A 25814-nucleotide genomic window follows, 5' to 3' on the forward strand; every position below is an offset into this window, starting at 1 on the left:
ATGGTATTTGGCTTGAATTGTTGGAGATAAGGGAAAGGAGGGAGTAATTGGGAGACGATTCCCATGTGTTGAGTGTAACTGGTTGGGAGAATCGGTTTTGAGGGGAAATTGATGACTTGGTATTTGGCAAACCTTGGTTGAAGGGTGAGTAGTGGCCGGAGCAGTGTAATGACAGGTGAATCACTGGGCGCTTCCCCTGCCGTGCCAGCAGTCACTGCCTGGGATTTCCCAGACTGAGGGTAAATCAAGGACAAGCAGGATCCCAGGAAGCCACCCAATGAGTCTCCTGATTTAGCTTCCGATTCCTAGGGCGGGGCCTAACCTTCAATTACCACGTGCAATCAGGCGTGCGCCTGCAGATGTGAACTGTGAGGTGCCCGATTCACACGATTCACACCTGGGGAAGCCTCGCAGTCTTTCCACGGGAGGCAGTGCAGCCAGAGTAGGCGTGTCTTTATAGCCTTGATGCAGTTGGGGAGTTAGGGCACTATAGGACGCCAGCCAGGCGTTTTTGGAGGAGGAGCCCTGCGGGATTAGTGTCTAAGAGGGCGGTTTGAGCTTTTCTCCTTCTCACCCTCAAGGTAAGGCAGGGCAGGGCACACCCGCAAGGGTTTCTCTTGGTAAGCGGGTTTTCATCACGTCCCTGAGCTCAGGCCCAGAATCACAGCTGAGGTCCAGCCAAGAATTTGACTCATTCAGGTGTAAACCCCGCCCATTCTGCTCAGTTTCCTGAATTCTGCTGACAGCAGCTCTTTCTTCCTTTTGCCTGAAATCCCGGGGGTCTTTGTGTACGTTGAGATGAACCGAGGCTGACATCCCCCTCTGTGGCCTCCCGGCGCTCCAACACTCAGCCCCGCTCCAGGCCAGAGCGGGCAGAGCCTGGGTTTGGGGAGGCGCAGCGCCCCGCGGGAGTAACCCAAGCCGTCCCGGGAAGTGCTGGAGGCCGGGCACGGAAGGCTGTCGGGGGCCCGGACCCCCTCCTTCCGCGGGCTCCCAGCCAGCTCTCCGGGCGCGCCGGGAGGGGCGGGGCGCGGGCGGGGCCTCTCCGGGGCGGGGGGCGGGGCGGGCGGCGCGGAGGTAACTGGCCGCCGCGGCGAGAGCGCGCCCAGCCAGCCGTGATGTCTGCGCGCGCTGGAGGCCTCCTCCCGCCGCGGCCCCGGGCCCTGGCGCCGGCCGCGCCTCTGCTGCTGCTGCTGCTGCTGCTGGACGCCGGCGGCGGGCGCGGGGGCGCCTGGGCCCAGGAGCCGGGGGCGGCGGCGGACGGGCTCCCCGCGGCCGACGGCGGGGACGGGCAGGACCCGCACGCCAAGTACCTGTACACGGCCGACATGTTCACGCACGGCATCCACAGCGCCGCGCACTTCGTCATGTTCTTCGCGCCCTGGTAACTGGCCGCACCGCCCGCCTCGGGCTCCGCGGGCGCGGGTCGGGCCCGGGCCCCGCGCTGTGCGCGCGGGGGGCGCGGGGCCTCGGCCTGGGGGCGCCCGGCGAGGGGCTGAGGGTCTTCCGGGCCGGGGGGCGGCACGCGCCGGGCGCTCGCGGCTGACGTGGCGCGAGGGCCGGGGTGGAGCAGGAGGGGGCGGTCCCCGAGGGCCGAGCCGGAAAAGGCCGCGGCTCCGGCTCCCGCGCCCCCTCCTCCGATCCCCGCACCGGGGGAGGGGAAGGGGTCGTCGCCCTTCGGGGCCGCTGGGAGCTCGGAACCCGTCCGTCCCCCGGCCCCAAACTTCTGCGCCGGCCGGAGGCAGCGGCCTGCGGTGCGCCGGGACCCGGAGGCCACGTGCGGTCGCCCCGGCGACCAGGCGCCCGGCGTGCACACTTGGACTTCGGAGGTGGTTCGCTCGCCGCACGGCAGACCTCCGGCCTGCGGGTTTAATTGAAACACAGGGACTCACAAGGCGTGATTTCCCACCCTGCGGGAAGGGGTGGCCCAGGCAGAAGAGGGTTCCTGCGCTCCCCCGGGGGGTGGAGAGCAGTGCGGGTTCTGGGGGCCCGTCCGCAGCCCCGGGGCGGTGGGGAGCTGTGCTCGCGGTGACGGGAGCCACTGGCCCCGGACCCAGGGCCGTCCTCTGGCACCTGCTCCTCCCTGCTCTCTTGGGGGCCTGGTCGTCTGCAAAGTGTGAGGTGGGAAAAGTCACTACGTTGAGCAGACGGTCCCCCTCGCCGTGGTTCTCGGCGCGGGGGCGGGGGGGCTTTGGTGTGGCCTCGGTGCCAAACCCAGAGACACCTGCCCTGTGGGTTGTCCTACAGAAAGCCTTCCCGTCATTCGCAGGGGCACAGGGACTGAGTGCCTTCCTCCTAGGGCCAAGATGCCCGCTGAAGGGGGTCCTCTGTGGGCGGAGCAGACAGCCCGTCTTCGGGCCCAAGGCCCTTTGCAGGCTTTACTGCAGAATTTGGCATTCTCCCCCAGAGCGGAGGAGGCTCCTTGAGATGTGGGAAGGGGATGCAGGAAAGAATAGGGAGAAGATGCCCAAGAAAAACGGCCTGTTCAGAAAATGTGCTGGTGGAAGTTGGAGGAAACTTTTTCTCTTCCTCCCCATGTTCAGATGATGACTGTATTTCAGTTCATTTGGAGTTAAATCAGCACTTTTGGTCTGGGTCAGAGCTGTCCCATAGATAAATTGTGTTTCCAGTTCCCAAGAACCAAGAGGTGAATTTTTAGAACTACCAGTGGTATAGAAAATACTTTGTAGTGTAAAATAATGGATATCGATAGTTACTTTGTGAAGGGTATTCTCAGAGTAGCTATTCCAATTAAATACCCTACTTAAGTGAAGCCTATTTTTGTGGAATAAATCTGCCCATGGATTTTTTTCCTTATATTTTAAAGAAAAACTGACATGTAGACATCGTAGGTCCGTGCAGTGCCAGTGGAGTTTTAATTTTGGAGTCTCTGTAATACTCACCTGCTAGTCCTGGGCTGAGTGAGGGAGAGGACCGGGCACTTGGTATTAAGTACATTCCTTAAAGTAATGTAATGTTTCATTGTGTGTGGCTTATAGACTTTTAGGTGGATGCTCCCAGAAAAAGTAACTTGTAAAGTTTTTGTTTGCTTCTTAATAGTCTACTGTGAAATGTTTAAATAGAGATGTGTGGGTTTCTATGACAACATTTAAAAGTTAGACTTTAAGAGCAGATTGGAGCTCAGATGGAATACACTGTGGGCTGCCCCTCCTCTTTCCATTTCAGTTTCTGGAATGTTGGGAGCCCATGTGTGATTTGGGGGCAGGAGCTAATGAAAACATTGATCTGTGTGTATTTGCTCTGACCTGGGCAGAGGCAGGGTTGTCCTACTGCTGTAGATCTTGTGCCAGCATCAGGTCATAGCTTCTCTATGGCCAGTTTTCAGGTCACATTGAATCTGGTGACAATGAGGTCAAGGTTGGAGCCGCCTCCTCGAAAGGACCAGGTGGCTTTGCTCTGTTACGTGACCACAAACTGCCTCTGAATGCAGCTGCTGGCTCAGAGGTTCGTGCTGTAGCCCCAGGGGTCCAAACCCAGAAGTGCCAACTGCACGGCACCCATGGATCCATCACTAAGAGATTGCCAAGCACTTAGTACGTGCCAGACACTGGGGATCCAGTTGTAGAAAGGATGATGCTTGTCTTCTTGTGCCATATATACTTAAATCTAGCAGGGGTTTTCCCTCACAATTGTCTTCCAGCAAAGAGGGATTCGTATTGTATTTGAACCTCTTATAAAGCAGGATTCTCTTCTCTGGCCAAGAAAGTGCTTAGGGAAGACAGGTTAGCTTGAAGCAGAATTTTCCAGTGCTTCCTTTAGGTGCTTCCTGGTGAGGTCATCTGTCAGAAAAGAAAAGAGGCAAGGAGATTTAACGCTGATTTTATTGAGAAATTATTTTGAGGATGAACTCAGTTATTAAGTGTTGGGTGTTCTTACCACACTTTAGAAAGCAATACAGCAAGTAGTTACATCATAGACATCATGAATACACACTTACCAGGTGAATGGGGAAAAAACCTCCACATGCCATAATGTTTGTGTATAGTTAAATTCATACAATGAATATTATAAGTGTATGTTTGCGTATATCAAATTTAGAAGTTTGGGGTGGCCATAAGCTTTTTTTATGCTTCTCACTGGAGAGAATGCAGAACTGATTTCATTTCGAGGCTGCCTTGCATTTGGAGAGACTCGGTTACATGGTAGAGGAGACCTGACCGTAAAGGAGCCATGGCGAGGGAAAGTGCTGAGCCACTGCCACAGAGGCAGAGCGAGGGAGCTCTCCAGAAGAGGGAGAAGAGAGTGGACACCACACAGCCTGGGAGTCAGGGCTGACTTCCTGGAGGAAGTGACACCCAAACTGAACAAATAGGAATGAGCCAGGTGGGTTTAAGGAGGAAGTGTCAGAGACAAGAGTGTGCTGATTCCTAGGGCCCGGCCAAGCTACGGCCCTTTCAGGAACCTGGAAACTCAGCAGCATGGCGCAGCGGTGGGCAGCAAGGGAAGGAGGGCAGTGTGCATAGAGGTCAGGTGGGAGGTCAGCAGGGGCCAGATCGAGGGGGATCGGGCACGGCGCCTAGCTAAGTTTTGATTTCACGCTGCGAACAATGCGGGGTCTCTCCGGAGGGTTTAAGCAGGGGAGCAAGGTTCTGCAGACACTGTGAGCTGTCCGGCTCCGTCTCCACTGCAGCGTGAAGAAGGGGTTGGATCAGAGAGCCCCGCTGCCCTAGGAGATGGCTGAGGGGGTGGGTCAGGCACCCTCTGACTCCGGCGCTCAGCGTGCTTGTTACTGTCGCCTCGCTACAGGTGTGGACACTGCCAGCGGCTGCAGCCTACCTGGAACGACCTGGGAGACAAGTACAACAGCATGGAGGACGCCAAGGTGTACGTGGCCAAGGTCGACTGCACAGCCGACTCGGACTTGTGCTCCGCCCAGGGCGTGCGCGGGTACCCCACGTAAGTGACGGGCGCGCGCATCCTGTATCCACCAGGTCTTCCTCGGCTTTTTGCCAGCCGCGTTCGGCCAAGAAAGTTCAAGCTAAACTTTTAGCACCTTCTTTGTAGTTCTGAGGAGTGAGGAGATGCCGACTTTGAGCAGGCATTCCCTGTTGTTAGGGAAAGGTTATATTTACACCGTGTGTGTATTAGGTGCCTTTTTTTAACTTTGTTTGGGAAAAGCCTTTAACTAATCAGTCGAGTTTTCCTGTTTATAAAAGAACGTGTCTGCCAGACAAAAATGGCATCCTCCATGAGGTCCTGTCACGTTTGACATTCACATGCACGTTTACACGATGAGCACCGACTGTCATGAATTTTCGTCTGAATTTTTGGTCACTCTGTTAAATCTTAAGCCTCCTTACTAGAGTTATTTCCCACGTGACTAGCACACAGGCTGTTTTTGTTGGAAAGAAGGTGCAGCCGTTCTGACAAGTGATACTTGCTACCTACTTCCTTGACAGTTAAAATAGTTCTTTGGTTTTAAGAACAGAAATTGAAACTGGCTTAATGAACAAAAGAGGGAGTTAATTTGAAGGCTGTGGGGGGAGCCTCTGAGACTCGGCTCCATGGGTTCGGAGGTCTGTCTTTCTGCCCTCCCACCCCTTGAGGTGACTCCCCGCTCGGCATCCCTCTGTTGCCATGGTGGACTTGGGCCCATCGCCGACTGGCCCAGCTTGGATGGAGTGTTCATTCCAGAAACCATCTTTGTGACCCGAGAGGCAGGATCTTGTCGGAAGACGGCAGCCCCGTTCAGACTCAACATTTACTGGTGGAGTGAAGAGCGCTTCTCCAAGAAAGGGAAGATGCTGTTTCCAGAAGGATGGGGGAGGGGTTGGGCACTGCAGGTCCCAAAACATTTGTTCAGATTGACAAATGAAGTCAATCCTATGGGAAACCCGAGCTGATCTTCAAACTTGAGAGGCCGCATGGAAAATGGCAGGAGCTCTGGGCTGGAACCTGGATGCCACGGTTTGGACCCCAGCTCTACCGTCTACTTATCCTGCAGCTCTGACCACGCACGTTCCTCAACCTCTGAGTCTGAAGTAGGATGCTGACACCCACCCCCCCATAACATTGCCGTGTGTAGTAACGTGTGTGTAGATACCGATCTGAACATGCCCAATAATGTTAAGGTTTCCTCTAACCTTTGGAGATTTGGCATTTCCATAAAGGGCTCTGGAACTCTTGGTCTTTGGTGACTGCTTGCTAATGTGAGCGCAGTAACTCAAGGGTACATCAAATCAGAGCAAAAGAGACAAAATTTCCTGCTCTACGTACCTACCTGTTGGCATCACTGTCCTGTGCTCCGCTGCGTTGCCTTTAAAGTAAACTCTGCTTGTATGAAGAGCATCCCAGGGAAGCAGCCAGTGGGAAGTGGGACCAGTTACCTGTTGAGAGCCTGTTACTTTCAAGGCACAGGAGCAACAGAGATGGGTGGCCGTGGTGTCCACTCTTAAACAGCCGGCTGTGTGTGGCCCTGTGGCTCTGTGCGCCGTAAACCACGCCAGAAGGAAGGTGAAACAGGACCAGTCATAGGGCTGAGAGGACAAGTGTCAGGGAGAGAGTAGAGGGTCCCGCCTGCACCCAGTCACACGAGCTCCCTGGCTGCAACATGAGTTACTCCACAGATGCTGTTCACAGATGCTGAAAGATCCATGTTGGATCAGGTGTCCTGATTTGTGTTTTAGAAGATATGGTCTCCCCGAGAAAACCATGCACTGGTTTTGTGTTGTTAGAAAGAACTATACAATACAATGAGCTCCCACTACATGGTTCGGGAAGGAACCTCGTGACCGTCACAGCCCGAGAACAGATTTTTTTTTTTTTTTTTTTATTCATTTATGGCTGTGTTGGGTCTTCGTTTCTGTGCGAGGGCTTTCTCCAGTTGTGGCAAGTGGGGGCCACTCCTCATCGCGGTGCGCGGGCCTCCCACTGTCGCGGCCTCTCTTTGTTGCGGAGCACAGGCTCCAGACGCGCAGGCTCAGCAATTGTGGCTCACGGGCCCAGTTGCTCCGCGGCATGTGGGATCTTCCCAGACCAGGGCTCGAACCCGTGTCCCCTGCACCGGCAGGCAGATTCTCAACCACTGCGCCACCAGGGAAGCCCCCGAGAACAGATTTTTTTTTCACAGAATGCAGGAGGTAGGGGCATGCTGCATAAAATGTAGTGGCCTTAGGGCATTCATAGATGTACCTGTGTGAGCTTTTACTTCGAGGGATGTTTCGAGGCCTGAATCAGAGGGTGATGTAAATGCCGAGGCGGGTTGCGGGGCGGGGTGTCAGCACATTAGCTTTTATGTCATCCCTCCCCTGTCACCTTTAACTGGAGTAAAGGATTGGAGAGGGAGGGAGTTTGGGTTCCCAGGTCCCTGGAGAAGGCTGCCTGTGCTCGGGAAGATGTTTTGAGGTCTTCCTGTTGAGCCAGTAAAGAATCTTTATCATCTGGGAAAATGCTGGCAGGGGCAGGGCTGAAGGAAGTTCCCTAGGGCTGCCATGCAGAGTGCCACTGAAAAGAATAGAAACGTATTCTCTCACAGTTCCGGAGGCCAGAAGCCCGAAATCAAGGCATCAGCAGTGCCGTGCTGCCTCTGGAACCTGTCAGGGGTCCTTCCTTGCCTCTTCCTGGCTCCTGGTGGTTGGAGGGCAGTCTTTGGTGTTCCTTGACTTGTAGAAACATCACGCCGGTCCTTCTTCTTAACTTGGCCTTCTGCTGTTTGCATGTCTCTCTCTGTGTCTGAATTTCCCCTTTCTATACGTACTGGATTAGGGCCCACCTTCATGACCGCATTTTAACTTGATTGCCTCTATGCAAATCCTATTTCTAAATAAGGTCACATTCCATGGTAGCGTGGGTTAGGACTTCAGCAAATCTTTTTGGGGACACAATTCGACCCATAACACCATCTCATCTATAGTAGTAGAACTTCCATCATGCCGTTTTCCAGAGGGACCCAGCAACGTGGATCTTTTCCCCTGCAGTCTCCTTGACTGAGGAACAGATCACCAGGAAAACAAGTGCCTGTGTGGAGGTTTGGTAACAGCAGAAGAGTTTGGGGCTGTACTTGGGGCATGAACCCCATGGCCCGCTCTGCATTGCTGCCTTCATCTCCATCTACAGTGAGAATGAAGTCAGATGCCCCGTGAGGGAAGCTGTGCCCTCCCTAGGCTCTATGAACTTAACCCGAATCTCAGACTTGAGCTGGTTAGAAAGATTTTTAATCCAACAACAGGAAGAGATTTTAAAAATCAGTTTTGCTTCGCTCAGTGTACACCACATGAGGAAAAAGTCACAGATTAGGTTTTACTGCATTTTAACCTTAGCAAAGAAATGGAGGATGGGTTCAACAACGCCTGGCCTGATTTCTGATTTTTTAAAAATTCTTAGATAGGTTTATTGTTACAATTAATATTTAAGTCTTCAGATTGTCTTTCTTTTTTAACATCTTTATTGGAGTATAATTGCTTTACAGTGGCGTGTTAGTTTCTGCTGTATAACAAAGCGAGTCAGCTATACATATACTTATATCCCCATATCTCCTCCCTCTTGCGTCTCCCTCCCACCCTCCCTGTCCCACCCCTCTAGGTGGTCACAAAGCACCGAGCTGATCTCCCTGTGCTATGCAGCTGCTTCCCACTAGCTATCTATTTTACACTTGGTAGTGTATATATGTCCATGCCACTCTCTCACTTCGTCCCAGCTTACCCTGCCCCCTCCCCGTGTCCTCAAGTCCATTCTCTACGTCTGCGTCTTTATTCCTGTCTGATGTTTTGAGGATCCACTCGTTTCCATCCGGAAGCGCTTTGGTGGAGGGAGGCAGTGGGGAGAGAGGGAGGGAGTGGAGAGGGACAGTAGCCGCCTCTAGTCCTTTGTGGGCACAGCTTACGTTTCCAGAGCATCTCAAGGTGGTGGATGCGGGTGTTCACAGTCTGAGAGCCTGCTTTGGGGTCGCTTGAAGTGTTAAACATCGTGAAGGAAGGGACATACTGGCCAAATCGAGTTAGATTGTGTCTTTTTGTGATGGTTATATGAGTATAAGCTGCTAGGGAAGGGGACATATATTCTTCATTGGAGACACATTGGGATGTCCCCTAGCCCATCACATGATCTGAGCTTCTGGGTGAGGCCAGTAAGCCCATTTTCACCTGAATGCCTTCTACAGCCAGTGTGTTGGTTTTCTTGTTTGGTGTGAAACTTCATTTTAAGACCTTTGTGGGACTAGCTATCCAAACCCACAGTTTGATTTCTGCGTATCTTTAACTTCTCGCACTCTGACACTGTGCGTTGGGCATCTCTTAACAAAACCCACGTACGTGCCAGGAAGCGTTAGGGGTGTTTTAGATGAGTAGGCTCGCCCCTGAATGCTAGCCTGTGTGCGTTTCCTGTCAGTAGCCATATTTCCCCCTCCATCCTGCCACCTTCTATTAATTCTGTCAGTAGAAGAATTATTCCCTCCCCTCCCCCCATTCCTTGATGCCTTCTGTTAAGTTTTATCTAGACCGTGTTGTCCCGTCACCAGTGGAGTGACGCAGGGTCTGGACGTGTTCATCTCGGCCTCTGGTGATGTCTTTGCTCCCCTCCAAAGGCAGAGCTCCTTGCTGTGTCTGCAGATACCTAGTATGTGTGGAAGATAGAAAAGATTCCTTCTCTGGGGGCAAGTGAATGGGCCGTATCAACCAATGTCAAGGTTGTCCTTATAGTTGGAAACTTGAACTCTCCCAGTAGCTGGATAGTCACGCGTTGCAAGAGTTGAATAGCTGACAGTGTATCCTGGAAATACATTTACTGCAGAACAATGCTATTTCTACTATAAGTTGTAAGTTGTTTTTCAAAATGCAGAACATAAAAACTACTGAAGCCGGGGAAGGATAACAAATATGGGGCAGGGGAAAGCTAGAGAGTTCTGCGCACCTGAACCCTCATAGCTTGGGTTTAACTCATGGCCTGATGTGTTCACCCCGGTTTTGTTTTTTAAGAATAATATAAGAAACTTCTAAAAGTTCAGGATTAAGTGAATATGTTATCGCCTAGAACATTTCTTTCTTTTCCAAGTATTATCAGAGACGGGCAGGGGTGTGCTGGCTGCAGCCCGCCGACACCTCATTTTTATGATCGTTCCACTAACCGAGTTTGCTCTCTGCTCAGAGTGGTTTGAAGTGCTTTAAAATCTACTGCAACTAATCCTCTGTTACTCTTTCAGCTTGAAGTTTTTCAGGCCTGGCCAAGAAGCTGTGAAGTACCAGGGTCCCCGGGATTTTCAGGCCCTGGAAAACTGGATGCTGCAGACACTGAACGAGGAGCCCCCCGTGAGTGCACACAAAGCCGCCCCCTCTTTCTTCCTACATTTTTGGGGTAGTCAAGAGGCCAGTTTAAGTACCATCTTAAAGCAACTTTTATCATAAGTAAAGATTCACTTTTCTTTTCTTCTCAGTTTTTCTTTTTATTGTGATAAAATACACACACTATAAAATCTGCCCTGTTAACTATATTTTTCAGCGTACAATTCAGTGGTATAAATACATTCAGAACGTGGTGCCAGCGTCACCACCATCCATGCACAGAAATTTTCCGCCTTCCCGAAGGGGGACCCTGTCCCCATTAAACACCAACTCCCCCTCCCCCTCCGCAGTCCCTGGCGCCCAGCACTCTACTTTCTCCCTCTGCGAATTTGGCTCCTCTAAGTACCTTATGTAAGTGGGAAAAGATGAACTTTTAACAACTTTTTGTTACGGAAAAGTTCAAACAGGCACCAGAGTAGAAAGAAGAGTCTGCTGGACGATGGGCAGGAGGGTAGGGAAGATGGCCCCGCGGGCCCGCCCGAGCCGTGACAGTGGTTCCCATTTTGTGGGCCTTATTTTGTCTCCCCTGCTTCCCCGCCCCACGTTTGGCTGCACAGTCAGTGTCATTTGTAAATATTTCAGGAGGCAGCCCACAGATGAGGACTTGCTACTTTTTAACATACCCTCTGTGCCCACTTCACATGTAATTCAGCTCACAGTAATTCCTCAGCACCCGAGATGGACTCGTGGCCACCCAGGGTCAGGGCCAGGCCCTCGCCCTTCCTCCCCCGGGACCTCGCTCCCGAGGGCGAGGGCGGTACCCACAGTGTGAATCTTCCCTTTTCTTCTCAACCCTCAGCCCCACGGCCCTAAGTGGCTTTGCTGATAACAGAATTCAATACTCTTCATACTCTCCGCGTCTTAATGGCCTCCCCCGCTCTAAGGATAATATCGGGAAATTGTGGAAACTGTATGATTTCTGAGATTTTTTTTTTTAAATTGAAGTATAGTTGATTTACAATGTTGTGTTACTGAGATATTTTTTAAAGACATAAGTATATGTAGAGTGTTAAAAAGAAAAACCTGTAATCCTCCTCCAGCTGATGTTAGGAGTCTTAATTTTGTTACAAATCACTACGATCATGAGCCCTGCAGTTAAGTGTCCCTTCGTGTGTGGTGCTTTCGGATTAATGCTGAATGCTCAGGCCCACAGAGGCTGAGCTGTATTTTGACGGGGATAGAGAGATGGCCAGTGTTCCCATGCTGTACGTTTCTGATGAAATATTAAGAGCATCCGAAGTCTCTGAATGTAATTTCCAGTTCAACACTGGACTAGACTGGGGTATTGCATCAGGTAGGCGTTCCCTGACTTGAAGGTTGTCTGTGCTCCAGGGGTCTTTTGGGGGCCCTGATGCTGTCGGTGTCATCTTCCAGGGTGTGGTCCTTCAGCTGTCCCCCAGATTCTGTGTAGAGGTCACAGCTGATCAGAAACCCAGCTGCTTCCCAAGTGCTACTTTACCTCACATTTTTAAAAGTTTAGAACCACATGGAGAAGAATGTCGGCATACGGTATTGAATAAGTGTTGACCAGAGAGACGTGTCTAATTTTAGGGAACAGGGAAAACCACAAACCTCGCAGAGAGTAAATTTGCATCTCTGTCATGGCAAGAAAGCTGGAGGAGCAGGTGTAACTTTCACATAGATTTAAACTTCAAGTTGTTTTTTTTTGTGTGTGGAAATGTCCTCTGAGGGGAGGAAGCCAGTTTTAAAGGGGAGTTCATGGTCTCCAAAAACATTTAAAGTACACTTTTCAGCAAAAAGCCAGTCTTCTATGATGACTTTATTCAAGAAACCATCTGCCAGTGTCAGGATGGCAGAAAGGCTTCATCTCAGGAGCCGAACGTCTTTCTGGGGAGCGGAGCCCAAAGCACAGGCTGGGGACGGGGCAGCCAGGCTGAGGCTCACATAGCCATCCTCAGGGGGGTACCCTGGGGGCGTGGCCACATGGAACCCACCCCTCCCCACCTGAGACCTCAGTTACCCACTGGCCATATCTTTGTGTCTCAGAGCAGTGGGGATCTCAGATAATTGCTAGAAATGATGACAGGGTGCCGCCTTATAGAAAAGTTCAAATATTCACACTTCATATTGCAAACCGAAGTTCTTTTCAATATGAATTTTGCCTTATAAGCAAAAACTTTTTAAAAACTTCTTCATCTGTATTTATATCTAAATAACTTAATATATACATTTTCATCTTTAAACAGGATAAATTTAGATTTTTCCTTCCTAGCATTATGGCAGTATTAAAGGAAGTCAAAGAAAAGAAAACCTGCCATTTCTTAAATTTTACCCCAATTTTGATATTTCCATGTTTCCTTCTGTATTTTTTCCTTAAACAGTCATAATCAAATAAACATGGTTCATTTCATTAACGATCTTTTTATATAGTTGAATCATCTTTATCTCATGGATTTGCCATAATTCAGCTCTTCTCTGTCCATAGATATTTAGGTTATGTATAATTTTTCTGTCATCAGAAATGCTATAAGAAACATTTTTATCTTTGTAAAGGACGTTTTTTATTTTCTACTTTGGAGTGACTTTTTAGAATATATTCCCAGACATAAAATTGCAAGGCAAAAAATAAAAAAGCAAGACCACTTTTATGGCTCCTGATGAATACTGCCGGATTGCTTTCTTGACTCTGTAAGCCCACATTGTCACCAGCCCGGGGAGAGGGGAGGGTGCCCATTCTGTGATACACTGTGGTGTTCCCAGAATGGCCATCCCTGCGTGCCACCAAGGGACGTGCTCCTTCGGTACCATAAATGGACATTTTACTACTGCAAGCCCTTTGAAGATTTTATACAGGGTGACATATAGTCTTTTGTTTCACGTTATTGGAACTTAACTGACTGTTCACTTAGCCATCACTCTTGGGCATCCTTTTGTCTGGGTACTTAGCACTTTGAAAGTTTTGTCAAGCCAGCAGTGGAAAAGAAAACTTCATGGTGCTTTACTGCCCAGCTTTGAGTTGTCAGCACTTTGAAAGCTTTTAAAGACTTAACTTAGATATTCTTTTTAATAGAAATATGGACCGCTAGATAAAAACTGAGTAATACACACCCACGTGTCTATAGCACAGTGGGGATTCAGTGGTCTTCTCTTCACCTCTGCTTGCAGGCCGTGGCTGTGTCGGCCTAAACAATTGAGACATTTCGAATGGTGTGGTAGAGTGGTTAGTAATTAGTTGTCACGCTGGTGTCTGCCAGGTACTGGAGAAACGCCACTTCTTGTCCGTTCACTGTGTGTTTCTGTCCCAAACTTAGCCCCATGAACTATATTTTTGTTTAAAAGTGCAGCCCATGTTTGCCCTGTGGTTTTCTCTTTGCTGCCTTCCATCCACCTGAATTTTCTTTCTCGTCACCTTTTCTCTTTTATCAGCCCTTCAGAGTTTTACCTTCCTTCACAGGTTTTCTTACGTTTGTGTAGATAAAGGATGGCCGGGCCCTCCTGTTCTCTGATGGTTTTCTGTTCCCTGTTGTGTCCCTTTTGCTCCCTCTGTGTCTTCGGGGGCTGCTTCCTTCCGTATTCTACAAGACGTCTCAGGTCATGTTTCAAAGGATGGGACAGGGTGCTGGTTTGGGGTGGCCCATCCTTCAGTTTGTCTGCTCTGTTGGGTAGGGTTTGGGGACAGCAAAGGACAGGTTGGGGCAGGGAGGCCGTCACCCCGCTGCCTGGAGCATAGGTCCTCGAGCATTTGCCGAGGGTGACAAAGTCGCTTCTTTGCCCGGGGCGCCACCTCAACACAGCAGCGTCCCTCGAAGCCTCAAGGTGGCAGGGGAGGGAGGAGAGCGTAGAAGGTTCCAGACAGAAGCCTCCATGGGCTCCACTGGGTCTTCACACACACAACGCCCAGTGACTCTTGTTCCGTCTCTTCCCACCAGACGCCGGAGCCCGAGGTGGGGCCGCCCCAAGCCCCCGAGCTCAAGCAGGGCCTGTACGAGCTCTCGGCCAGCAACTTTGAGGCGCACGTGGCACAAGGTAGGCGGGCGGGCGCGCTGGGTCTGCACCTCTGGGCACCCCTGCCCGGGCCGTCCTCCTGGGGGGCCTGGCTTTTCCTCTTGCCGCTTGAGGGCTCGTGGGTCGCAGCATGGGTGGCGCTTGTCGAGAGCTTCTCTCCCCCAACCCCGATGACATCAGTGTTTTTTTTTTTGTTTGTTTGTTTTGTTTTGTTTTTGACATCAGTGTTGAATGCTCTTCCTCTCGGAGACGATTTCTCCTTTTGTCTCTGTCCTTAGGGATAGGCCAGTTCTAATACTAAGCTAAAGCCTCAGGTGTGGAAAGCTCACTGATGGTGAGTGGGTGCACCTACTTGTGTACTGGCTGGACATTGCGTCCTTGGAGAAGAATGTGTTTATGTTAATGTTAATCATATGCTTATTGACCTGAGGCAGAAACAAAGGTTTCTCTTACCTGTTTAAACCAGAATTTATTGGGACCATTATAACACACGAATCGAATCAGCATAGGTGTTCTTTACACTTAAAATATTTTTTGATACCAAATCTCATTTTTTGAAAATAGTCTCCTAAATGTCAGAATGACCTGAGTACGGTTTCTAATGTGAATAACGTATAAGGCCTTTCTTCACGCGTTCGGAAGCGTGGGCTCCGCAGTGAAGGGCTTGAAAGTGAATTCAGCCTCCTTGCTGACCTCCCCTCTCAGATGCTGTCATGGAGAGAAATCCTCCTGGGAGACGGGGTTGGAAACGCTCTTAAAAGGGCATAAAATTGTGTCGGGCCCTGAAACTTCCTGCTTGCTGGGAGTTGAAATACACCCCGTTTAAGGTCTGACATCGCTTGTTGTGATGCTTTCAGCCGCTTTTAGTTAAAGGCGGCTAGTTCATTGGTACAGATGCTCTGACAGGGCTTCTATCCTAAGGGGAGCCGCTCTAATTTGAGACGGGCTTGGGCTCCCTGCAGGATGCGCTCCCGGAGCCACCCCGTGACGGACCGCCGTCTGAAGCCCAGCCCTGACCCTCCCTGAGCAAGTCGCCCGCCAAGGGGCCGTGTCCCCACACGCCGCGGCCTCGTGCTGCTGGCATGAGGGTCTCTCCTCGGAGAGCAGTGCGGCCCCGCCCTGACTCAGCTCCTCTTGATGCTCCAGGAGGCCCTGGACCTCCTGTCTCCACCTCACAGCACAAAGTAGCGACACACCTGTCTGGAGACGTGGTTTCAGTCTTGCAGATCAGCTGCTCATGTATATTTAAAATGTTTTTATTTAAATTTCTTAATTGGAGTGTAGTGGATTTACAGTATTGATTTTTTTTTTTTAAAGAAATTCACGTTCTTTTTATTTATTTATTTATGACTGTGTTGAGTCTTCGTTTCTGCGCTAGGGCTTTCTCTAGTTGCGGCAAGTAGGGGCCACTCTTCATCGCGGTGCGCGGGCCTCTCACTATCACGGCCTCTCTTGTTGCGGAGCACAGGCTCCAGACGCACAGGCTCAGTAAGTGTGGCTCACGGGCCCAGTTGCTCCGCGGCATGTGGGATCTTCCCAGACCAGGGCTCGAACCCGTGTCCCCTGCATTGGCAGGCAGATTCTCAACCGCTGCGCCACCAGGGAAGCCCTACAGTATTGATTTTGAAGCAAGTTTTTCCCCATTTCCCGCGAACGCATCATTGCCGTGGGGACAAGGTGCCGCCGTGAGCGTTGCCATGGCAGAGTCCGACTCCGAGCCTGAGTCACACGTCAGCGTCCGTTGGTTGGTCCTCTCCCTGGCCACAGCCTGATTTCGGTTTGGTCTCAGCCTGACACCTTTTTGGCCCAAGGCTGGTCAAGGTAGAAGAGCCGAGATAAAAGTTTTCAGTGCCTAAATCATGATGTTGTGAGGCTTGTTTTTTTCCTAGCCAAGGGAGTGACATTCAGTCTTTTTGGATCTTCTATCTTATTGTGAAATAAAACCCAGATACAGAAAACAGTGTAGGGTGTAGTGAATGGTCATAGAGCGGTCACCCAGCACAAGACAGAAAACTGCTCGCTTCCCGTGCCCCGTCCCAGCCCTCCCCCCGCCCCCCAAAAGGCACTGCCCTGACTGTAGGGAAACCGCCGCTTGCTTCATGGTGTGGAGTACAGTTGCCCTGCCCACGTCACCCTGCTGTCTCTGTTCCCTGTGAGTTGGCCGTTGAATCTAGGGACTTTATCACTTTCTGTTTGATGTTTTGGGGGGTGTGAGCAAGACTGCATAGCTGGGAAGTCTCTCTGTGATGTCAGTGGCCTCGTCCGTCACCGCCTAGAGCCGTAACTCACGAGGGATGCAAAGCCTGCTGCTGTAATCCAAGCATCCCTTGTTCATTTTTACAGCAAGAGACACTCGCCCTCGTTTATCACTTGGTTGTTCGGCGGTGCAGTTCACGTGGGAAAGACAGGCTAAGTGCCTGATTCTTTCCCTTTATTGCCCGTTTTCCAAATAATGAGTTGGGTCCCTATTGTCCTCCAGAGATGACAGATTAGTTTTTAAGGATCGTTACGAACTCATGGATAGAGACATATTTGATGGGGAGTCACTTTTTACCAGTTCAAGGGTTCATCCTGAACTGAGCTTTGCAGGAGGACAAAGGTGAGATGCTTCCATTCACGCTCTAGTTGGGTGGATGTAAATCACACTCCCTCTCCCTTCCCCTGCCTTCCTCCCCTGCCCCCGAAGGAGACCACTTTATCAAGTTCTTCGCCCCGTGGTGTGGCCACTGCAAAGCTCTGGCTCCGACCTGGGAGCAGCTGGCTCTGGGCCTTGAACATTCCGAAGCGGTCAAGATTGGCGAGGTAAGTGAAAGCCCTTATGAAACCGGAAATAGACCGCCTTTGGCTGGATTAATTAGCTGAGTAGCCCATTATTCATTCTGTGCACAAAGTCGCAAACTTGATTTATTAATTCCGTTTAGCGTGCCACTTGATAATTCATTTCACCTTCACAGATGGCAGCCTGGTTTCGAGCGTGCTGGCTTTTCCACAGTCTAGAGATAAATTATGGCTTTGGCTCCTTTGTTTATTTTGAAGCAATGGCCAATTCTGAATTGGCAGCCCCAGAGCCCTTTCTGCAAAGATATGGGGCAGAGCCTTAGAGAACGTTCACTGGACGTACTTGGAGACCATCCACATTCGAAATCACCCAAGAGCTCTTTCCTAAAAGGACCTTCGGCTCTGCGCTCACACCCTGTGTGCAGCCTGCGTGCAGAAGACCCGCCCGTGGGGAGCCCTGGCTTGCCCTGCTGCCTGGAATTCTTTCCCACTTCACGTAGGGAAGCCAGAAGTGATGCCTGACAACTGGGTTTTCGGGAAATATCTAGAGCAGCTTCCGGGCCTTCAAGCACTTTTAATCTGCCCATCCCCCAGCGCCTACCAGACACCCTGCCTGAATTGCTTTTATAAAAAGCTCATTTTCTACTTTGCCGGGGGCTGATTTGTATACAGAAGTAATGCTGCGTGTTCAGGAACTGTAGTTAGTAAGATGATGTGCCCAGCACAGTGAGATAGCCAAAAGCATAAACGTGGGATTCGGACAGACCTGGCCGGCCACCCTCGAGCAGCTTCTCCACACCTCAGTCTCCCGCTTTGCAAAACCAAGACGAGCTCTAACTGTGGGGCGGTCGTGAGGGTGACGGTAAAATGCTGAGCATGACGCTGGGCACAGAGCAGATGCCTAGGAAATTGTAATGGTTGTTAAATGAATTTTTCACTGTTGTGTGTTAAACACTTAATTTGACATCTTTTCAGTTTTAATCTTTATTATATTCCAAATACTCATATTTAAAACTCCTGAACCTGAGAATACGTTTCTGAGCTAGCTTTGTGACTGGCGTGGGTCTCTGTCCACGACAGCTGGCCGGCCCCTTCTCCAGATGTCAGGCTACGCTCCCTTTCTCCATCTGCTAACCTACTCAGGGTAAACTACTGCTCCCCAAAAACTGGCATTTTTGAGTGAAAAGAAATCATGTCTCTAAAGTAAATCCCATCACTCTGCTCCCTAAGCTCAGGTGTATTTTGGGGTAAAGTCTCTCCAAAAGCTGCAACTTGCTGGCGGAGATGCTACAGATGGGGAGTTTTAGAAATTTTCTTTCTTTGAAAAAGTACTGAGTGTCCAAGAGCCCATTTACCAGGAAGGCTCACGGAGAAACTGACTGGCCGCGTGATCTCTGTTTCTAGGTTGATTGCACACAGCACTATGAACTCTGTTCAGGAAACCAGGTCCGAGGTTATCCTGCTCTCCTCTGGTTCCGAGATGGCAAAAAGGTACGTCTTCAGGTCTAAGTGTTGAGACAAGATGTGTGTCTTAACCACGGCTGAGTGGTTTAACAGGGGTGGCGCGTTGCCAGCACAGATTGTTTGGGCACTGGTTTAAAGGAATACGCATCACGGAGCGAGAATGTCTTTCTCTTTGTTGGTAAGGCCTGGGTGGTTGAAAGAAACCATCAGGCGTCATGCACTCCCGAAGCATCTCAGCTGGCTCGGGTTAACTCTAGAATAAGCCGAATCGACGGTCCTAGGGTAACTGCTCTGATTACAACCTTTGAGAGGGGTCAGCGCTTGCTTTTGGTAAGGCTCTTACGCCGGCTTCGTCCCTGGCCGACGGGCAGCGCCCAGACTTTGGAAACCCTTAGCTCTGCAGAAGGAAGGCGCTGTAAAGTTCTTTGCCCAGAGCCAGACTGCGGTTGATCACCTATGCTTTGCCTTCTCATTTGAGCAGCAGACACCCCAGAGCCGGGACACCCAGACAGAGACGTCCGATGGGGGCGGGTCGCGCATGGGCAGGTGGAGGGTCGGGGATTCACAGCCCTGACGTGTCTCCGTGTGGCCCGTGTTCCGGACAGGTTGATCAGTACAAGGGGAAGCGGGATCTGGAGTCGCTGAGGGAGTACGTGGCATCGCAGCTGCAGAGCACGGGGCGGGGTGCCCCGGAGCCCATCCAGCCCTCGGAGGCCCCCGTGCTGGCCGCCGAGCCCGCGGCCGACCAGGTGGGTGCACGGTCAGCTCCCACCTCCCAGCGACGGCGTGGGCACAGCACGCGGTCATTCACGGGGGTGGGGGGCTGGGGTCTACTTGCCAACACAGCGTTTCCTTGAACTCCTTTTACATGCTTGTTAGGGGGTCAGCGTAGACAGAGCTTCCCTTTAAAGAACCTGGAGTGGGTGTGAGACAAAGGATCCTGCGAGCATTTGGTGTCAACGTTTCTGGACAGTTCTTCCCTTTGATTCAGCCCTCACTAACTTGAAGGCATTTGCTGTGAAAGCTGGGCTGTTGCCTCTTGGGCCCGTTCTGTTCGTGTCCATAACTTGCTGCAGTCAAGGTGGTAAAGGCCCCTGAAAGAGCTGCGGCAGAAAGGCTCTGCGCGTTGGAATGTCAGAGGCAAATCACTGTAGGATATTTCATTTGTCCAGACGATCGCTGACTTATCGAGGTGTCCTCTTCATATATTCAGAGAGTGTAAGGTTCCACGTTTGTTGGTTCTGCGTTTATCAAGCCCTTGTCGCGTTCCAGCCACTGTCCTAGGCCGCCAGGACACAAAGCGAATAAGGTCGTTTTCTGCTTGTGAAGAGTGGGGGGTGGGAAGGGGAGACAGGCGAAGATGTCGGCGCTGCGACGCAGGCGGGGCGGGGAGGCAGGGAGCGCCACCAGACGGGTGAGGGTGAGCCGGTGTCCGCCGGAGAGCCGTGGGGAAGGCCGCCTGCTGGCGGGGGTGAAGAGGGTGCGAGGAGGCCAAGGGCACCGTGCGGGACGCGGAGGGAGCCGGCAGCTGGCCTCCGGAGGGCCTTGTCCGCCAGCCGGGGGTCTCAGGTCTGCAGGGAGCCAGTGGAGGGCTTGGAGCCGATGTGGACTTTAAGGAAGCCGGCTGGCCGCAGCCTGTGTGGACGAGACAGAAACCGCTGTATCTGGAGAGGAAGGAGGCGGGGACGGCGGGCAGGGGTTCCAGCTCCCCCTGCGCAGTGGGGATCGGGGAGGGGAGGGAGAGACGGGCTGGAGGCGCGTCCCAGGCGTGAGATGAGGACCGGGTTGGGAGGGAGGGGGTGGGTCCATTTTCAAGGTGTTGGTTCCAGGGCTGTGGCGGTCTGCAGGTGGCGACAGGTAAGAGTCCGGAGCTGAGGCCGGATGCCTGTCTAGACGGGGAGGTTCCCGCCTCCGCTCCCGTAGGTAGAAACCGATGCCGAAGCCGTGGGTGAAGATGAGATGATTCGGGGGTGTCAAAATAGTGTTTTCCCAGGAAAACAGTGCTCGGATTTCCTAGCTGAGAACCGTAAGGCCTGTTTGTCCATTTATTTCCAAAGCCGAATCCTTGTGTTGACGCTTCAGTTCACACAACTACACTTCACGGCACGTCAGGCTCTTACCCGGGACAGCGGGCAGGGCGGCCCTGGTCCTGGGGAGGACGCCTCCCCGGTGACTGTCCAGCCCCAGCCTTTACAGGAGCGATCGCGACTCGCTGGGGCCGTCACGCCCAGGGCCCGGGCATCAGGCTTGGAAAAACCAGCAGCCGCCTACCCCATCCTCCCAGGGTGGGGCTGTGATGGGCCTCCGCCCCCAGGCCCGGCCCCTAGTGGGACCCTTGTAGGTTGGGGACTGCGTGGGTGTTAGTTAAAAGTTGAAGTTTGGGTTTAAGAAGTAAACAAACGATTTCGTAGTTAAGGGACCACGTGTCAAGGGAGCGTGTGTCATGGTGGTTATAAAGGTCACCCCACATCGAGTATAATTATATACTGTGGATGTTTTTGTCAAACCCAGAAGGGTTTCTATTTATAATAAGGTTTTCCACCGCTAAGTGGGTCTCTCAGTGAGCGTGGTGTCGTGTTTCTGGACATAAAGATGGCAGCGTCTGGATGGCCCCCTCAGCCCCCCTGCGTCCTGGTCACAGGCACATGGTACTTGGTGCTGGACTCGAGTGGGGCAGCCCTGGTACACTTTGCCACGTGACACATCATCCATATTCTTTTTTTTTTTTTTATTTATTTATTTGGCTGCATCGGGTCTTCGTTGAGGCACGCAGGATCTTCCCTTACGGCGTGCGGGCTCGGTGGTTGTGTCGCGCGGGCTCTGGAGCGTGTGGCCTCAGTTGCCCCGCAGCGTGTGGGATCTTAGTTCCCCGCCCAGGGCTCGAACCCACGTTCCCCTGAATTGGAAGGCGGATTCTTAACCACTGGACCACCAGGAAAGTCCCCATCATCCATATTCTCACGAGAGGATCACAGATCCGTTTATGGAGAAACGCATAGACGTAATTCTGTGAAGAGCCTTCAAGACAGAATCGCTTTAGAGCAGACTGTCCTGTGGCACCTTTGCCCTGAATTCTCCAACCTGAGTTCAGATGAGCAGTTTTCACATTTGCTTTGAATTTAAAAATGGAAAGCAGCCTGTTATCTGTAAAGCACATATTGCCTATGCTTGTGTGACTAAGGTCCTTCTGTCACACAGAGAAGATAATTATGAATCTGCAGGATGAGAGCGATAGAGTCGATGGGGAAAGCAGTGTGTACAGACTTCAGGGAGGCCGGTCAGCTTGGACTTCGGTCAGTGTCTGAGGCTCCAAGCCCGGGAGGCACACGCTTGGGCCCTGCCCACCCGGAGCCCTGGAGACAGTGGCTGCACCTGAACCTGCCTGGGCTGGCTGGGGGCAGAACGCTGGACGTGTCCTGTCCCCTCCACGCAGCGTCTCCTGGGCTCAGGACCTGATGATGAGTCACCGCCCTTTTGTGGAGCTTGTGAAAAGTGAGTTGTGTAGGTATTTGTGTGTGGCCTCGGAGCGCACATCACACAGCATTTTAAAAGATGACGGACTTGTATTTCTGCGATCCCAAAGCATGACCCCCGCTCTGCTCTACGTGGTGTACTTGAATTGTGGCTTTTCCCTCCCCCAAGGGCACTGTGTTGGCATTGACGGAAAAGAACTTCGATGAAACCATCGCAGAAGGCATAACCTTCGTCAAGTTTTATGCCCCATGGTAAGTGGCTGTTGAATTAGAAACTTTGTCCTCGTGCACTTGAGTCACATCCCATGTTTCAGCTCATAGGCCAACCCTCTGGACTCAGCGTTGGGCAGATACTGCATTTACATGTAGTTATGCTATAGGGAAAAAGGAAATGTTATCGTCATATATGTTAAAGTTTGGTGGTATTCATAAAGTTATAGAGAATGAGGTTAACTTAAAGTTCAGTCTGCTCTGGAGAAAACGAAAATGGAGACTTATTATCGTGGCCACGTAACACTGAAGTTTTGTGGTCTCTGGGCACTTTTCCAAACAGATGGCTTCTGGGGTTAAGAACACCGTGAACATCATGAGGTATTAATAGCTTCGCCCCTCAGTCTCTCTGGATGTTGTAGAGAAGTCGAGTAGCGCTCAGCTTTCCGTCAGAGCCATGCCGTGTGTCAGTCACCCGACCTTCCTGGCCCATGGCCCTCGGGGACCGGAGCAGAGATGGGCTGCTCGGAGCCCGAGACCACGGCAGCCGGGATCGGTGGGAAGACGATAGGTTCCAGGATGTGGCGTGAACCGCTGCGGCTTTGGATGCCCTTTAAGTCCTTTGAACCCAGTTTCCTCAGCTGTAGAACGGGGAGAACGCTTTGTCTTGAACCAGCCCATTTGGAAAAATAGTGCTGAGGAGAGAGAGATCCAGTTTCAGAACAAACACACACACACACACACACACACGCACGCACGCCATTTTCGCTCCTCACTTTGTTTCATTCTGCGTATTCATGAGATACAGTAACAGCAGAGATGAAAGGTTAACGAGTGACCTGTATGACCTGCGCAGGTTTGATTCTTAAAGAGTAGCATCACTAGTAAATAATGCCTTTAAAACTATCATGTATTTTCTATTTTTTTAAAAAAACCTAAAGCTGTCTAGATCACGTACAAGGACAGAAGAGCCCCTTTCACTGAAGGGGGAGCAGGTCATAGAGGGGAAGATGGTCAGGAAGGGGGTGTAGTAACAGGTGGAAGGAGAGTTTGAACAAAACTTAGTGGCCTCGGTGCTCACACCACATCCCGGAAGCTTCAGGGAAGCTTTGAAGTTCTTTTGAACATTTAAGACCATAAGAAATATAATCTGTTTTTGGCATTCAGGTGATTTTTTAAAAAAGTGTTTGGCGTCTTCTGTTGTGTTTCCTGCCCGTCTCCTCCTGCTCACGGTACATTCATAAACCAGGGAGCCCCCAGCTTACCGTATCGTAGAGATGGTTTCAAAGCTGAAGCTGTTTTCAGACCATCTTGTTGCTATCAGTCAGGTTATCGGAAAGTCTGCTCTGGCTTGGCTTTGAATTCCGTGTTTGGGATGGGAGAGGAGGGGCAGGTGCAGGAGGGGGGAAGGTCAGCGCACCCCGCGGGAGAACCTGCCGGTTTAATAAACTTCTAGGCAGCTGTCGGCTGCTTCCTACAGAAGAAACAGGCTGGGCAGTGAAATGCAGGCGGGTGAACTTGACGGGACCTCAACAAAGCTGTCGCTCTTCTGTCCCCAGGTGCGGGCATTGTAAGAACCTGGCTCCTACCTGGGAGGAACTCTCTAAAAAGGAATTCCCTGGCTTGGCGGAGGTCAAGATCGCCAAGTTGGACTGCACTGCAGAACGGAACATCTGCAGCAAGTACTCGGTGGGTCCACATGGATGGAAACTCATGGGGACAGAATTGGGGGCGGATCCCAAGTGGAGCTGTAATTTGGTATTGTGGACTCAACCAAGATAACTCATCCTCTCGACAAAGAGTTTTTTGTGTCCTTTGGGGATTTTTTTTTTTTTCCATTTGAGAAGCAAAAGAGCTGCTCTCTCGAAAGGCTGTCGTCTGTGTCTTCTGTGAACGCACACAGTTCAGAGGGGGTCTTCAGGCCTTGCTACCTGGGCGAAAGGCTGGCAGTGCCTGAGACTCCGAGCTTGAGGGCAGGGCGCCACCTGCGCGGCCATTCTCCTTGGCTGAACACTCAGCTGGCTTGTAGCCTTCATCGCACACACAGACACAAGGCAGCGCTCAGTGCAGGAGGTATTTGATCCTACACTTCCCCGAGAGGGCCACACCAATGGGCCAGGCTTGGGGCTTGGGTTCTTTATGTAACTGTTGCCTTCTTTCCGAGCTATTAGCACCATCGAATAGCCTAGAAGATTTGCCATTTATATGTTTCCATTTGTGGTGTTTTTCTTAAAACATTTTTGAGGCCTCTGGAGTTTATCAGAATAGATGTATGTAGCACAGACGTCATCTACTTACTAGAAGATCCCAGTCATTTTTTAAAAAAATTTTTTTTTTTTTGGGTGCTTTAAAAATTTTTAAGGAGAAAAGAGGTGTGCTGTAGCTGACAAGTGTGTGTCCTTGAGGCTCTTGCTGCTACTCAGCACCGACCCCAGAGCGCCCTGGTGTCGCCAGGGAGCTTGTCGGAAATGCAGCCTCAGGCCCCCTCCGTCCACACCAGCTCCCCAGGCGACCATATGCGCGTGAAAGGCTGAGACTCCACTTTAGGGTGAAGTCACTCCTTGATGCTAATCTTGAAAGTAGGTTTGGGTTGGAAAGTGAATAAAGAGCCCCAAGGCTCTGCTTTCTGAACTCTTAGGTACTTTACTTTTCTGATGGTCTGTACGTTCTGAAAATTTAACTATAGACTTCCCTGGACACAACTCTAGGATCTTTTCTGATTTTATTTAAGAAGCACTTTGGGCTGGTTTTCAAATTTTTGTTTTCGTTTTTTTTTTTTTAAAGGTACGAGGTTATCCCACATTGCTGCTTTTCCGCGGAGGGAAAAAAGTCAGCGAGCACAGCGGGGGCCGAGACCTGGACTCCTTGCACCATTTTGTCCTGCGCCAGGCGAAGGATGAACTGTGAGCTCGGCTGGAAGCGTCTCCGGCCTGGCCCCGGGCGGGAGCTCAGTCCTGCGGCCGCTGCCCGGTCCCTTGCGGTGGTGACTCACAGCCCCGAACGTACTAAACTTGCACTAGCTTCTCCATGTGTGTGTTTTTTAAGCCAACACACTCCACAGATTCTTTCTTAAATTTCTCTAAGTAAATGTGTACCTCATGATCCCTTTGCAAACTAAATATTTTCAGTGGCAAGCTACCATCCATCCCCTTTAACCTTCTCTCGGTGAAATCTAAATGGTTTCCTTTGAGACTAAAATAGAGTCAAGGAAATTCCAATTGCCAGACTGTTTTTGGCTTTGCAGTAATTTTGGTGAAAGCATCATCCGATGCATAGTTTTCGAACCGTCCGCGCACAAGTTCTGGAAAGGTGGCCTTGCCTTGTGGCGGTATTGCGTTGCTCTGATCTGAAGGTCCCAGCTGACTTGTTAATAACGTGGTTGGTCCGTAGCCTGGAGCAGATTTAAAACACAAAACCCCGTCGCCTCTGGAAGAGCCACTTTCCCAGCCCCTCCTGGATCTTCTGTCTCTGTTGATACCTCCCTCACGGAGAGTGGCGAGCCATAATGAAAACAGTGGTACTCCTGACGCGTGCCTGAGTAAGAAAGATAATTGCTGATGCCATAGTCGTGTGTGTGTGTGTGTGTGTGTGGATACTTGACCAATTGCTTATTACTGTTCAAGGGATA

General features: G+C 51.3%; 1 protein-coding gene across 1 annotated transcript; it reads left to right on the forward strand.

The window, feature by feature from the left end:
- Window positions 1–1093: 1093 nt before the first annotated feature.
- TXNDC5 (thioredoxin domain containing 5) lies at window positions 1094–25410 on the forward strand. Its single transcript, XM_068558388.1, has 10 exons — window positions 1094–1384; window positions 4768–4917; window positions 10157–10262; window positions 14186–14282; window positions 16948–17063; window positions 18444–18530; window positions 19109–19252; window positions 22146–22228; window positions 23746–23875; window positions 24971–25410. The coding sequence occupies exons 1-10, from the start codon at window positions 1119–1121 to the stop codon at window positions 25091–25093; spliced, it is 1302 nt and encodes a 433-aa protein (XP_068414489.1). The 5' UTR covers window positions 1094–1118; the 3' UTR covers window positions 25094–25410.
- The last annotated feature ends 404 nt before the right edge of the window (window positions 25411–25814 follow it).

The sequence above is a fragment of the Eschrichtius robustus genome, chromosome 12 (assembly GCF_028021215.1).
Source record: "Eschrichtius robustus isolate mEscRob2 chromosome 12, mEscRob2.pri, whole genome shotgun sequence".
Classification (NCBI taxonomy): Eukaryota; Metazoa; Chordata; class Mammalia; order Artiodactyla; family Eschrichtiidae; genus Eschrichtius; species Eschrichtius robustus.

Coding starts and splice junctions, on each gene's coding strand:
- TXNDC5 (XM_068558388.1), top strand. CDS start 1,119: ATGTCTGCGCGCGCTGGAGGCCTCCTCCCGCCGCGGCCCCGGGCCCTG. Junction 19,253..22,145: donor CCGAGCCCGCGGCCGACCAG/GTGGGTGCACGG, acceptor CCCTCCCCCAAG/GGCACTGTGTTGGCATTGAC. Junction 23,876..24,970: donor ACATCTGCAGCAAGTACTCG/GTGGGTCCACAT, acceptor TTTTTTTTAAAG/GTACGAGGTTATCCCACATT.